The 14,570-nt window shown below is 39.5% G+C and overlaps 1 protein-coding gene across 3 annotated transcripts in view; it reads left to right on the top strand.

Annotated features, from left to right (window-relative positions):
* Positions 1-14,570, top strand: part of KCNH1 (potassium voltage-gated channel subfamily H member 1) — a 182,627-nt gene that overhangs the window by 1,587 nt on the left and 166,470 nt on the right. For all 3 annotated transcript variants that reach the window (XR_003573262.1, XR_003573261.1, XM_027901997.1), the window contains exons 2-3: positions 11,143-11,266; positions 11,512-11,618. Coding sequence is in view for 1 of the 3 variants with exons in the window: in XM_027901997.1 (XP_027757798.1) it covers positions 11,143-11,266; positions 11,512-11,618 (231 nt within the window). In the remaining 2 variants the exon portion in view is untranslated. The remainder of the gene's footprint in view (positions 1-11,142; positions 11,267-11,511; positions 11,619-14,570) is intronic.

Raw genomic sequence — 14,570 nt, 5'->3', positions numbered from 1 at the left:
TTTTTTTTTTTTTTTTTTTTTTTTTTTTTTTTTTTTTTTTTTTTTTTTTTTTTTTTTTTTTTTTTTTTTTTTTTTTTTTTTTTTTTTTTTTTTTTTTTTTTTTTTTTTTTTTAGTGAATGTTACATTTCATCATGTTTGGACTGCTTCTCTAATCTTCCAACAGCAGTTATAGAAGGCTTTTCTTAAAACTGTCTTAACTTTGTAGATTATTTTCTTCATTAAAAACCAATTTTCTCATTTGGCTTTCAGTGCCAAAGCCTTGATGCAATAAATCAGTTGAGGGGCTTGGAGATGCAGCAGAAGCTATGCTCTGTTTCTTCCTCTCTTCCCCCATTATTAAGAAGGTGTCATAACACAGCGTGGTGATAGACTGCACAGGTAAAATGATAGTAGATCGTTTCCAAATGCTCAGCAAGTCCTGAGGGCTGTAATCAACAAAAGTTTTAGATTAAGCTTGGTTGGAAACAATGCACAGTTCAGACATACTGGGAGAAGCTTAGGGAAGTGACTTGGATTTAGCAGCCCATTTCTTCTATAATGTGCCTTGCAGTTTTTGCAGACCCAGTCCAGCTTTGCTGTAAATGTGATGCTGTCACATACAAATGCTGTATGAATCAGTTCTAAAGTGTGACCATCAGCCTCATTAACCTCTGTCTCTTTCAGGAGGCAAGGATAGACTCCTTTCTCTCCTCATGAGACAGGGCTGTGCTGACCAGCCTGGGGGCAGTATGGAAACGTGCAGGTTCCTTATTGCCTGTCTTGTTTTGGCCTGCCTGCTTGGCCATTGAGATGATTTGGGATGCCCACAGGATGAGTGCTTAAATGGGCCCATAAAGCTTGAGGTTTGGCTCCCCTTTCTTGGTTTCATTCAATTGGGTAGTAATGTCACCCACAATGAAACTATCTAGGCCATTTGGGATTTGCTAAATAAACCTTGGGCTTGTTGTCAAACTATATTTGCTGGCACATGCAAGCAAGTTAAGAAGTGCCAAAAGATACTGAGTTCATACAGATATAGGAATGTTCCTAATTTGGGGAAGATTCCCTTTGAAAGGAAAGGAATTTGGTCATTGAACAGAAATACGTACTGAATAAGTGCTTCACTTAAAGGAACTTGTATATGATATGCATATCATCAGTCACAGGTGAACTGAGGAAAGCATGTTCTTGCAACATGTTATGTTTTGAGGCAGGAGGTGTTAACTCTAGAAAGAGGCTGTATGGCAATAAGAAAAGAATTGGCATGCAGCTTCTTTTGGAAGCATTGCTTTAAGGACAGCACTAATTATAATGGTTTTTAGTGGTAGTTTAACAAGGAATTCTTTGGACAACCTCTCATATTAGATGTGGGACTGGTAAGCTGATGCATGTTTAATGGCTAACGGTAATAGACTGTATGTAGGCATGCAAGTTCAGATTTTTTCCATTAGGGTTAGTATTTTGCTCATGTTTACATCACACCATCTGCAGCAAGACGCATTTCAAACTCCTTTGGTCTGAATCATCTCCTTTAGAGTTACTAGGGATGAGTTTCTTCTTGGGTTGAAAATCTACTGAGATGGGTTCTCATGCACTGAATGCAATCCAAAGGAGCTGTGCTAGGGTTAGAAGCTGCATAGTATTTCCTTCCCACACATTGGAGTAAAGAAGGAATTGAGAATTTCTCAACCCACCCTGGGATAAGATAGCCTTATGACAGCACACACAGGAAGGAATACATTAGGTGCCATCTTTCTAGACTTGTGGGCCTCATCTGGTCCTCTGTGATTTTTATCTCACAAGATCTTTTGGATGAAGTGTGAACTTTAGATGTGTTCCTCTTTGAAGTGAGGGACATCATAATTTTAATTTCTTGTATTTAATGTTTAAAGGCTGTGTTTCTCTACCAGCCATGCAGAGCTAGAAAAATAGATGTTGCATGCAGTGCTTGGTTGACAAAAATTTGTTTGAAGCACTGAAATATTTAAAGATCAGAACACCCACTGGGACAGAAAATGAGCCCATGCTGTAAAACAGTGCAGTATATAAAGAATCAGTAGCCCCTGATGGTTACTGCTAATGTGGTATTAATGTTTTTCTTGGTAATGTAATACGTCCACAGTATACAAGCACTGTAATAATAACAGTTATAAACCTGGATCATGGCCAGGGCACCCAGTTCAAGTGGTGCAATATACTGTAGAGAATACTAATTCTTTGTGATATTCCAATGCTTTATCAATAACTGAAGGCAAACCCAATCCTCAGTTTATGTAAATGACAGCTGGATTCTTCAGTCCTTCCTTGGTCAAAATTCTCAGCAAGGTGTTTGATAATTGTGCATGTGTAAGGATGGCGAAAGTAAGCCCTGTGTTTACGTGGCTCTGGAATTTCAATGGAAGTCACAGATGCTTTTTTGATTTATGGACAAAATGAGGAGGTTGGAAGAAGGGGAAGTTGAAAGGCATAAGGCTTGTGTGAATTTAGTTTTGTTTTCACTAAGTCTCCTGGGAGCACCCTGAGGAGATGTCAGGTATGGAAGCAAACCTTTTGATGGAGAATGCAGACAGTTGTCTGTAGAGGGAAAGAAAAAGCATCTTCAGACACAGATCCTGAGTATAACAGACATTTCCATGATTTATGACATTGCTTTCATTAGAGACTCTAAAGTCCCAGTACAATAAACATTTTGCAACCTGGGCATGCTAGCCTTGCACCATCACCTGAAACCTGGTAGAGAAATTAACTTTATTATGAGCACTTCTGAAACTGAAATAGCTGTTTTTATGTTTGGTCAGAGAGAAATGCAAAAAAACTTAACCAAGAGCAATGAACAAAACCGAGTAACAAAAACGAATAAAATGCTAATTTAAATTAACAATGTGCAAGGGATCCTTAACCTGATGGTGCTGTGTCTGCTGCAATCTGGCTCTGTCTGCCTTCCCTTCAAAACCTGAAGGAGTGAGCAGTGTGGCATGGAGATGCAGACCTGGCTGCAGCTGATGTGATTTGGGTGCAGAAGCAGCAAAGTAGGTTATGCTTCCCCAAAGGCAGGGTTTGGTATCTGAAGTCTTGTGGGTTTAACTGCTTTCAGACTGTTGAGCTGTTGTGTTGGTAAGGAACACGTATTAACGTGACAAGCTCTGCATCGCTTTTCCCTAGGAGGGGCACCAAGGGCAGTCAGATGCTGGGTATCACCTGATACCACTGCAACACTTTCAGTAAAGAGCATAAGTGGTCAAGAAAATATTTTCATACTGAGAATTGGACTGCTTTTGTTGAAATTAGCAAACACATTTTTGAGGTGGAGTATACTTTCTTGTTTTGATAGAATATGTTTGGTTTCCTGACAGTTCATAAATTTCCATAATTTTTGATGAATCTTTAGGCAGCACTGGGTGAAATTCATTATTTGCAGAGGGACAGCTCAGAAACCTTGTGCTGCAGGTAAATTAAATCCTAGTGTGGGTCTGCTGAACAGGGAAATGCATTTTAGTGACTGTTTTGAACATGAAAGTATTGAAAAGGACGAAGTTGACTGCATAGGGAAGGACAATATTGAGGTATTCCTTATGAGGTGCAACGTCTGCAATGGCAGCTCTCAAATGGGCTGAGCTGTAAGGCTGTAGCAGATGTACAGGACATTCTCTGCTCCATGATAACTGTTTGGAGTTTGAACTTCAGTGGGTTAATTTCAACATACCCCCCCCGCCCCCCATTGCAATGGTATAGAGGGATCTGGCCTGGAGAATGCTCATCTTCCCTTGCATGAAAAACTCTGCCTTGTGAAAAGTGCATGGGAAGTTGCTGGATCAGTAATAAGATGGTGCTATATGTATAGAGTGCCTTTAGCTGAAGATTTTGTTTCTCTTGTCATTAGTATGACTTGCCCTGTGAAAGGCAAAGTGAGTGTTATCCTCTACAAATCTGGCACCCAGTGATTGAACTTGAGTCTGTACCTTTTTGTATCTAATCCCAAAAGACCCAATTTCTTCCAAGATTTTCTGTAAAATCACTTTTGTCTGAGTAAAGTCCACAAGCGTAGGTCTGTCTGTTGGCATTAATTAAAAGAAGACATTTCTCCATAAAGGCAGCAGACCTTCAGAAATTGCAAGGGTACAAATTGTAGCTTCCTCATTAGGGACATTTTCCCGAATAGAATGAAACAAAGGGTTTTGTTACTTCCTGATCTTCCTTCTTTTCTATATTAACAACTGTGGAGACTCATGTATTTTCATCCATGCTTTTCATATAATTGGTCAATACATTGAAATATCTTTTGACTTTTTTTTTTTTTTTCTCGATTTCACCTGAATTGAATATAAATTTTTTTCCTGGCTTTTACTAGGCCAAAAGTCTAGTTTTGTGTGTGCACTTTTATGCATTTAGAAATGTAAGACCTGATTTCCTCAAAATTGCTTTTATAGATTGCAAGGAAAAAAATGTACAACACAGACATGATAGGTAATATGCTTTAAAATTAATGTTCTGAAAGCTCAAGAAGTTCTACTGTGATAATTCAACATATCAATCAATTTCTAAGTTAAATCCTAGAACAAGATTGTAAAACAAATCTTAATGAAACCCATTCATTGGAGAATTTGTTAATGCACTTTTGAAATTCACATAGATAAAAGTGAGCAGGGAGTAAGGTCTCGTCAAATGCTTTTAAGGCTATAATCAGTAAATCAAATGGCTTCTTTAAACTGAAGAAAGACTCATATAATCAATGCTACTAAAGCATGAGTTTTCCTGGATTAGTTTTAAGATCAGATGGGAGGGGAAAGAAGCCCCTGACCAATTGAATGATGAAGTCTCACTGCTAAACAGTGTTTTTGCTCTTTAGTAAGAGTGGTGCAATATACGACTCTTAGCAACTGATGAACTCTCTGAAAGTTATCTAATTATCTCACGATAGTGTCACAATTGTGTAAATGTTGTGTTTGGGTTTTGTTTTTAATTGTTGTTGTTGTTAGTTCCTCAGTATGGACGGTACATTAAGGATAGGTGAAGAACTATGTTATGCATAAAATGCATATGGCAGCTTTTGGTGCACTTGTACTGCAGTTTCAGTTATTCTTGTTCCATTATTCTGCAGTAGTTGGTTTTATTAAAAAAAACCAAACAGATAATTATGAAGATTTTACAGCTACTAGTATTGGAAAGATATTATTTTCAATTTGAACTTTTCTCATGGTAGAGGCTTACAGTAAAATATTTCCTATAACAATCCAAAGTAACAAATGTTGAGATAGAACCAGTAGTTTTTATCTATACTGCTGCTTGCAATTAGCATTCATTTTCTATAAAGATTTAAACTGAGTCAGTTGAAGTTGTTGTTTTAGTTAGTCTCTTGTTATTTGTGGTAAATGTGATGAAATATATTTTTTAATAATTCTTTTCAGTCTGCACTTGCACTATGCCCTGGAGTACACAAGACAGTTTAAGTCATATTTGAATAAACATGAAATGCCTGCATTTAGAGGATTTAGGTTCATTCTTTGGCAACCAAGGAGCTTTTACATCCATTTTTGTTTCTGTAAAGTAAACTAACATAGAAAACATGTAAGCCCAAATGAAACTATCTGTAGGGGTTTATGATATGTTTTTTGTATCAGAGTGAGGATACAGCTTAAAAATTTTGACCTCAATACTAAGGATGTACAATTTTGAGGCCACTATATCGTTATTCTGTAGAGAGATGGTGTTCAATGGAATATTGAAACAGCTATGCACTTCCACTCCAGGAATGAAATCAAGAGGATACTGAGTGGATGTGAGTATCCATGTAACCATATATCCATGTAACCACTGACTTCTACAGGAAGATGTGGATGGAAGAGCAGAATTTATTCTTCTTGTTCTACCATATGAATGGTCTTTCTGTCATTTGAGCAGGTCTGCACTTGCTTTGACTACAGTTACAGCACTTTTGTTAAGATGAAAATGTGGTTGGTGTCTGAAGTGCAAGCCTTGAATCCCATGTAAGCAAAGAAAGGATCGAATAAGAGTTTGAAATTCAGTTTGACTTATTTGTACTAATCGAGGGCCATATTTTGATTTCTGAAGTTACGTTTGAACAGTGTAACTGACCAACTAACATTTAGTCTGACTAAATGCCCTTTTTTTTTTTTTTTTTACTCCTTTTTTTCGAAGCTAAGACTAAACATGAGCAAAAATACGTACATGTCTATCCTTTGGTATCAACTCTGACAGGCCTACTTACAAAGTTTGATTTTCGTGCATTGGTAAAAAATTAAGCAGAAATGAATCAGTGTCTCTTTTCCCCATGTCCAAATAATGCTGTTTGTGATGCAAAGTCACAAGTTTGTAAATAGCAGAATTGTTTGGGAATTCGTCTGCCCCTTGTTCTTAAGCTGTCTGTGACATAGCAGCTGTGCAGCTTCGTTCCCAGCTAAGGAGGTTGTATCCCCCCCACTATTCCCAGTGACCATGGGTAGGGTAAGAAACATATGTACTCGGCAATTCTTTTAGTTCTGTTGTAGATGTGATTTGTGCTTGGTAATGCTAGACGTCTAGGTTTGCTCTGCTCAAGATCCATAAAAAGATCGATAAAAAATGACCTGCTGGTCTCAGTAACCAGTGCTGTGTAGGAGGGCACTTCCTGTTCTGTCGGAGTCTGATGGGAGAATTAGCAAGTTTGGTGAGGAACAGGTCTTACCACCATGGTGAGCCTGGATGTCCTTTCACTGAGAGAGGAATAAATGAGGAGCAAACCTTTTGAATTTTGTATTTGTGGGGGAAAAATATCAATATATTTAAATTACATTTGTGCACTACACAAACCTGAGCACACTTGGGGGAGCTTTGACAGACCCACATATGTGATGGTGCAGTGGGCAGCAGCCTTTCTTATCACCAAGGTCTGCACTACAAATCACTGAGCAGAGGTTTCCCCTTGGCTTCCTCTGTGCAATGTGGGAACATGTCTGCAGTGTGGGAGGGAATGTGTCTGGCAGTGCTGCGGGAATATGTCTGGCTGCTGGTCTCTGACATTCTGACGGTGTGTCCCAGAAGAGGACCTGTGCATCACTGGAGGGACAGGGAGGGCAGAACTGGCCTCCGGAATGAGGCAGGGATCTTGTCTTGGCAAGGTCCACCTTACAGGAGAGGCTGGGATGCAATGGATGTGAATGTGTAGCTGTGCAGGGGAATGGTTGGGAGGAAGCACTTGCTCCCTGCTCTTGCAAGGAGATAACCGCTCCTCTGCCAGCTAGTTCTGGCCAGGCACACGTTTATGAGTGCACCTTGTCTTCAGGCATTTTGGAAGTTTAAGCTGATGGACAGTTTTGGTTAAACAAAGCACTATATATGACATAGGATTCAGTAGATACCTTAGTTTTGGTGAAGATAGTTGTTCTAGACATTTGCTATTGGTGTTGTCAAAGGACCAAGGTTATTTGGAAAGGCATTTTCTGATTTGTCTGTAAAGGTTTATTTTCTGAGTGGAGGAAAGTACTGGTTTCAGTGACTGAGTGAAATCCATTCTTACGTTTTGGAAGGAGTTAAAATGTTTTTCTGGCTGCTTTAAAGCAGCCATACCTACTTTAAAGTGATAATCCAAAACGGATCTGACATTTGAGTGTGTAAAGGCTGATATGAGGATACACTGCAGTGAGCAGAACTGACCTGTAGAAAATGCAGATTAGAAAATGTGAAGTGAAGCACTTCACAAAGTAACCGGTGCTGCAGACCCTCATCACAGAAGCCTGCCCTACTCATACAAGTAACTGTGCTGCCTTTGTGGTGCTGCAGTTCTTCCTTGTGTTTCTGGAGCACGATGTGCTCTGTGCTGCAACTCTACGTATTTCCTTGCCTCCCAATGGTCTTGCTCAGACTGTGCCAAATGCAACATAAACCAGAACCCTAGATCTTTTACAGGAGCCTACCCTCTCCAGTTCTTGCTCAGTTCATCTTGGAGCTCATAAGAGGGGCCAATGATGCTTACAGCTTCTCCTCAGGCCAGGCAATACTGCTAATCCAATTGCCATTGTGATATAAATTGATTTCCTGGTAAGGAAGTCCACTGAGTCCTTTCAAAGAGGTGCCTAAAGTCACTAAATAGTTTGAGTACTATCCCATGTACATTTCACCAGTGTCTTTGAAGAGACTTTAGCAGTGGATTTCTTCATGGTCCTCCCAATCAACTCATTTTCTGGCCTTGTTGACCCACTTGTGAGTCCCCAAGAGGCTCTTCCCTGTGATGCTCAGAGTTCACTAGAGCATCCCTCATGCTTGTTGTGTAACAAAGCCACAGCTGTTTCCTGGCCTCTGGGACCCTGTGTCCCTGTGGGTGGAGTGGCAATATTTGCCTCACTGGATGTTATTTAATATTTTCTTATGTTAGGAACAATTTTTTAAGAGATTATGAGCTGTCTCCAAGCAGCACATTGTCAAGAACGTCAATGCAATTGAATGTAAACAATAGCAATGAGGACAGCCCTTTTATCTCTGGTTATCTGTCAGAATAAACTCTGCAGGGCTGTTGTAAGTGGGAGTCCTTATTTTATGCTGTGTCTTGCCAGTGTTCACCCAGGCAAAACACTGTTGCTGGAGATACTCTTTCTGAAGAAATGCAGTATGTTTGTCAGCTATGTAAAGCCTGGATCAAAGAAAGATGAAGATGCATGAAATGGGAACTAGAAGGGAGAGACACTTAGGAAACAGTGGGACTGTGGAAACCTCTGTCTTGTTCTTGAATTGTTTGGTGCCCGAGATCTTTTCTTTAAAGCTTTGCTTTAAAGCTTTTAAAGCTTTGCTCTCAGATTGCTTGTAACTCACAACTAAGCCCAGCCTGGACTCTCTGATGAAACATTCTACCTCCACCTCCCAGAGAGGCTCACCCACTGTAGACTAATAGGGTTGCCTAATAGGGGTGCATAAAATACAGTGACCAAGTCACACTGACTTAAAACTCGTATGGTAAGGATGTTGACATCTGTCCTCTTTGGTAGCTTGATAATTAGTCATTCAGGAGCTGAAATAAAGGCTGAGCTTTCACTAGCCTCAGGTAGCCCTGCATCTTGTGGGAGAATATCCTAACTGCTGTTGGAGGAGGGAAATGTGTGCATGGTCTCTGTGCATCCTTTGGAAACTGCCAGTCCAAAAAAGCGAGGGCTTCAATTGGCCAAAATGTAAGCAAGTGGGAATGTGATTCTTTAGCTTCTGTAGTAATGGCAAAGAATCTTTGTATTGTCTGTGAGATCTGGGCTTATGTTAAAATATTAGGTATTGTAAGTCATATAGGAAAGGGGAAAAAACCCATTCTCAAAATATCCCCCTTTTTTCATTGTTTTCCATGGTTTAACTTGGGCAGGTTTCTATTTGCTGTGCTAATTTTTTCAGCTCTCCTCTCCATCACTACTCACAGAGCATCCAGCTACAAAGTCTTTGAGAGCCAGACACCTAGGGGCTAGACTGTTGCAGTCTCACCATTTGGTGCTTAAATCCCCTTATGGACTTAGGTCTTTGCTTTTAGCTGTAAAAAGGGGGCAAGAGCACTGTTGTACCTCACAGAAGCATTGCAAGGCTAGATGAAAGCAGGATTAACACAGTGATGGCCATCAAAAATGTACCCTATGTAGCCTTCAATAAAAACAAAAAGAGATTATTTATCTGAAGACAGTGAGGTTTAAGTGAATGGCAGGCAAATGCTTAATGGAAACTCTTTCGGAAATGAAGTGAGGTGAAAGTTACCTTTTGAGAAAGGGAGACAGTGAGAAGGAATTAATGCATGAAATAACACCATTCAGATCACGGCAGGACCTGGCCTAACATTTGTATTTGCATACTTTTTTGTCGTTTCTTATTGTACTTCCTGATGAAATTTAAAAATATCCTAAGATAGTATAACATAGTGTTTATAATAGACATTCAAAAGCACTTGCTTAAGCCATGAGAAATGACAGCTTATTCTTAGGAAAGGGTAAAAGACATGTAATGTTTTTGGAAGAAAGTGCTTCTTCCGAAGAAGAAAGCAAAAAACCGTGGTATTTAAAAGAGGTTGTGGGAAACAAAGCAGCTAAAATGTCCTGAAGTTATACTACTGGTGTGTTTCATTCTAAAGAGTGTATAAAGATGTACTTGGTCATGCTTATGGAATTGAGCAATGGAATTAGATAGTTACAGGAATGTTTTATTTAAACCCACTTGAAGTTTGCAATGGGGTGAAAGATTTTGAAAGGGGAAGTTAAAATAAACAGAACTCTTTGCAATTAATAGGTAAAATGTCTTGCTTGTGGTTGCAGGAGGCACTGATGATGACTATGTACATTTGAGTAGTTGGGGGCAGATCCTGAAAAGCAGACAGTGAGGTGGACTCCCTTAAAGGCTCCCCTTAGATATGAAGGCCTCTTGATCTCATGTGACTGCCCAACCTTTCTTTCAAAAGCCAGAGGGTCTTTGCAGCAGGGAGAAGAGCCACTGTCTCCTCCTGCCTGCCAGTGCTCAGGCAACAGTGCTGCTGTCTGTCTTGGCACAGGTGTAGTTTTGAGATAGCAGTCATAAAAGAAGTGTCACAGGCAGATCCAGTGAGAATGGAGGTGTGAATCCTGCTTAGTTTCTTTTCTAACTGATTGAAACTCCTTATGGCTTGTATTGCAAACAGAAAGTTCCTTCTACTGGTATAAATGCTAACCTTGGTTCCTGCGTGTCTCTTTGGGAGTGCTGTGCTGTATCTGTCACACAAGAAGTATTTGAGCTTGTGTGGCCACCGGTGAAGGCAATTGAGAGGGGCCACGGTGTCTGCATTCAGGGAGGGGAAGTATTGCTCATTTGTTGGTTTGGCCACTGTTAGAGGCTTCACATTCAAACTGAGTGTTGTGGTGGATCAGTGCATGTGGCCCAGAGAAAATGCGTCTTCTGTCAAGAGATGAATTTTACCCGCTTGATCATCATGTGTTTCATTTGCATAAACCTATCCTTTTATGCTTTTATACTTTTGTATAAGTAATTAATACTTTTTTTAAAAATAAGAATTTACTTAAAATTAAACTCAAGAATAATAATGTTGATTGCAGTGGGAATATCTGGGAAAAATTGTTCAGGGACTGAAGCAATTGGTACTGGGTCCTGAAATGAGTATTTCCTCTAACGCAACCATAGCCTTGTCTAATGTCTGACTGATGTGCTTTTTCAAACAGATACTAATTTCGTCTTGGGTAATGCCCAGATAGTGGATTGGCCCATTGTCTATAGCAACGATGGATTTTGCAAGTTATCAGGATATCACAGAGCAGAAGTTATGCAAAAAAGCAGCACCTGCAGGTATTTGAGAACAGATTTATTTTCTGTTAAATAGCTTGTAGTGTTGTGCTTGTTGCTTGAGGAGAAAAGTAATCTATTTATTCCAGTTTTGTCTTTTATCTCTTGGGGCTACATCTGTCAAATATGCTTTCCAGGTGAAACAAAATCAAATAAGAGCTATTTCTAAGGGGGTCCTTTTTACACTGTAAACAAATTGCTCTGTGTCTTTGTTTAGTATCTGACTGAATTTCTTGCTTTATTCACAGTTTTATGTATGGAGAGCTGACAGACAAAGATACAATTGACAAGGTCCGGCAAACATTTGAGAACTATGAGATGAACTCCTTTGAAATCTTGATGTACAAGAAGAACAGTAAGTAATTGATTGGTTTGTTCATTAATGTAGGTGGGTAAAGTTGCTTTAAATTATAGTGTAAACTGCGATTCTCTCAGCCTGGAGGACCGTGCTTTATCCAGGGCTAAATGAGCCCCAGTTCTGCCACTTGATCTAGAAGGGAGAAATGAGAACATTAGAGATGAAAGTCACTCAGGGAGGCAGAGGAAGCTCTCTAATTTGTTCTGACGTTTAGAGTAATTTGTGTGTGATGCTTTAAGACAACACTGAAGAGTCCATCAGCAATGATAATACACAAGTTAGGTTTGTGCAAATAGTTTCTGCTACAGAGAACATACTTTTTCAATTTTTAAGAACTTGATATAGCAAAGCCAGTGTTCAGTAGTTTTGGAATAAGCTGAAAATTTGCATTCTGTAACTTATTTTGCTCTTAAAAGTTTTGCCTTCTACTCATGAAACTGGTACTGCCTGTGTACAGGGGAGGGTACCTTGCAGAAGCATTCTGCTAGCAGCTTCTTCCCATTACAGCTGTGATGATCAATTTGATCAGTTCCGCATTAGTAAGCATGGGGTACTTGAACCACAAAATATAACTTAAACTGCTGCGATGTAATCTTTGACAGTTAACACTATTGCTGCTTTATTTCTTGTTAGATCTATTTTCTGGGGAAATGTTATCCAATCTATCTGTATGTGTGAATGATTGATATTTCTTTTGGAATGACCAGGTAGCAGTGATGGAGTTTGGTGAGAGAAACACAGGCACTTCATAAAGGCTAAAAGATAATACTTACGTATGCTAGTGCTGATCTCTGGATATGTGGAGCTACTTGTTTTCTATCATAATTAAACTGTTCTTTTAACAGGTGTTGATGTCAAAGTACATGGAGTTGGTTATTGTTACCTTTCAGAGAGAAAACAAATCCCTGAGTTTAATCTCTCTTTTAGTTGTCTTCTTCTCTTTTCAGCCTTTTGAAAGCATCATGACTTTCAACATGATGCCATTGCTCAGGACTCTTCTGGAGCACAGTTTTGCCGGTCCAACTCATTTGGAAAGCTGTTAGCACTATCTAAATGGACTTGTTTTGTGCTGCTTTCCTCCTGCCTCCAAAGTTTACCTATTTTTAAAAGCCAATTTCTGTTCCTAGCTTAGTTAGTGGCCGTGGGGATCATATGCATCTCACATCTACGCATCCAAAGCCAAGTAAATAAGCTGCAGTCATGGGATCTAGGAGGGTCTGAAATTTTCTCTTAGTTAACAGTGACTTGGCACCAAGAGACTGTGCAGCTACTCCTCTGTTGTTGCTGCAGCATATGGCCTGCAGTAGAGCCTGGGGCCTCTCTGTCTTTTATGCAGATTTAAAGCAAGGTAACCATGGAGTGAGGAATGTTTCCTGCCCTGCTGTGCACTTCCCTGAGGAGAGGCAGCTCAGAACAAAGTCCAGCTGTGCAGTAGCTGTGTTGTGTGACATGCCAAAAGACAGAGCTGCAATGGTTCTGCTCTGTACACAGAGGGTCACAGGCATGGGAAAAAGGAAAGCACAGAGTTTGCTTTTAAGTTTAACAAAACACAGGGCACTTAATGTTTGTTAGATTTGTAGCTTTAGAGATACATTAACTACTGCTATAGAGACTGCCTAATAACACTAGAGAGTTGTAACTGAAAAATATCAAAAAGGGAACATCCTGCAGCTTTTTCTCAAAATAGGCCACATCATAGAAAAATACTGTCATATTTACTGGTCACTTAGCACCCAGACTGCTAAGTGGCCTTTCCTTTGTGGTCACCTTACTTCTGCATGCAGCTATGGCAGCTGCCAGCTCAGGTAATGAACAGGATTGGTTTCAACCTGCTCTCATTTTGAAACTTTTGGAAAGGACCCTGAATTTTGTTAGACATCTTTTTTTTCCTGCTGTTTATTTCTTCTGTTTTGTCTCTCTGTTCTTTCCTCATTCTATTTTTCTTCTTCAAATTAGCCAGTAAAACAGACAGGAAATGGATTTTTCTTACTCTTTACTTGTCTACTACCTCCTTATAAACTAACAGTCATGATAAATAGCAAGCTTTTCTTCCTTTTTTGAGCTGTTCGATAATTGGTCATTTTCCACAGCCTGCACATTTGATGTAATTCTGGTTGTTTTAACAATACAGTCTCTGTCCTTCTGGAGGAAAAAAGAAAAACAAAATAGGAGTTTTGAGTTCATTTTCTGCCTTCATCATATTTGCATTTATGGGTGCTGCCTCTACCCTGGCCTTCCCTTTCTTTGTCCAGTCCTCCCCCCATCCAAAAGTGACTATATTCCCTGTTTTCAGAACTTGATGTTGAGATGTGATAGAGATTTGATGGTTCCTTGGGCTAAGCCCTTGATTACCTAACAGATATGTGACAATCATTGTTATTCTCTGGAATAATTGCTTCCCAGAAATGCAGAGCTCCTTCAGGATAATTGGAAGCAATTAGAGCAAGCAGGTGCACAGACACCAGATTTTTGCCATTGTTGCCTTGATGTCATCCAGTTGCATTCAGTGGGGATTCATGGCCTTACCTGGAAAGAGGCAAAGCTAAAGCTTTCTTTAGTCTGGACTGCAAAATGACAACAGACAGGTTGACAGTAATTTCACATGAGAGTTTCAGTTCCGTTGTTTGTTTAGATGTGAATGTACAGTGATGCTGGAAGTATTGTTTATTTTTATATGGGAAAATCAAAACATTGCTAAATCTGAAATCAGTGGAAATATGTTAACTTACACTGAGGGAGGGTACAGCCAAATGTATTAGAAAATATTTTGTATCTAGCCTTAGTCATATCTTACCTTATCTGAATTGATGCCGTTTACACATCTAACTTCTTGTGAGACTTTGACAGCCATTTGTTAGGTTTTTACACTTTATGGTCAGCCTCATGGATTAAAAATGGCTGAGTAAATTAAACTTGGATGTTCCTTGTCTAATTTTATATCTACAATGT

Source organism: Empidonax traillii, unplaced genomic scaffold (assembly GCF_003031625.1).
Source record: "Empidonax traillii isolate 1590-97213 ecotype Southwest subspecies unplaced genomic scaffold, ASM303162v1 scaffold831:size274641, whole genome shotgun sequence".
NCBI classification, from domain to species: Eukaryota; Metazoa; Chordata; class Aves; order Passeriformes; family Tyrannidae; genus Empidonax; species Empidonax traillii.
The sequence above is the reverse complement of the archived record's forward strand: the minus strand, read 5'-3'. Positions and strand labels throughout refer to the sequence as shown.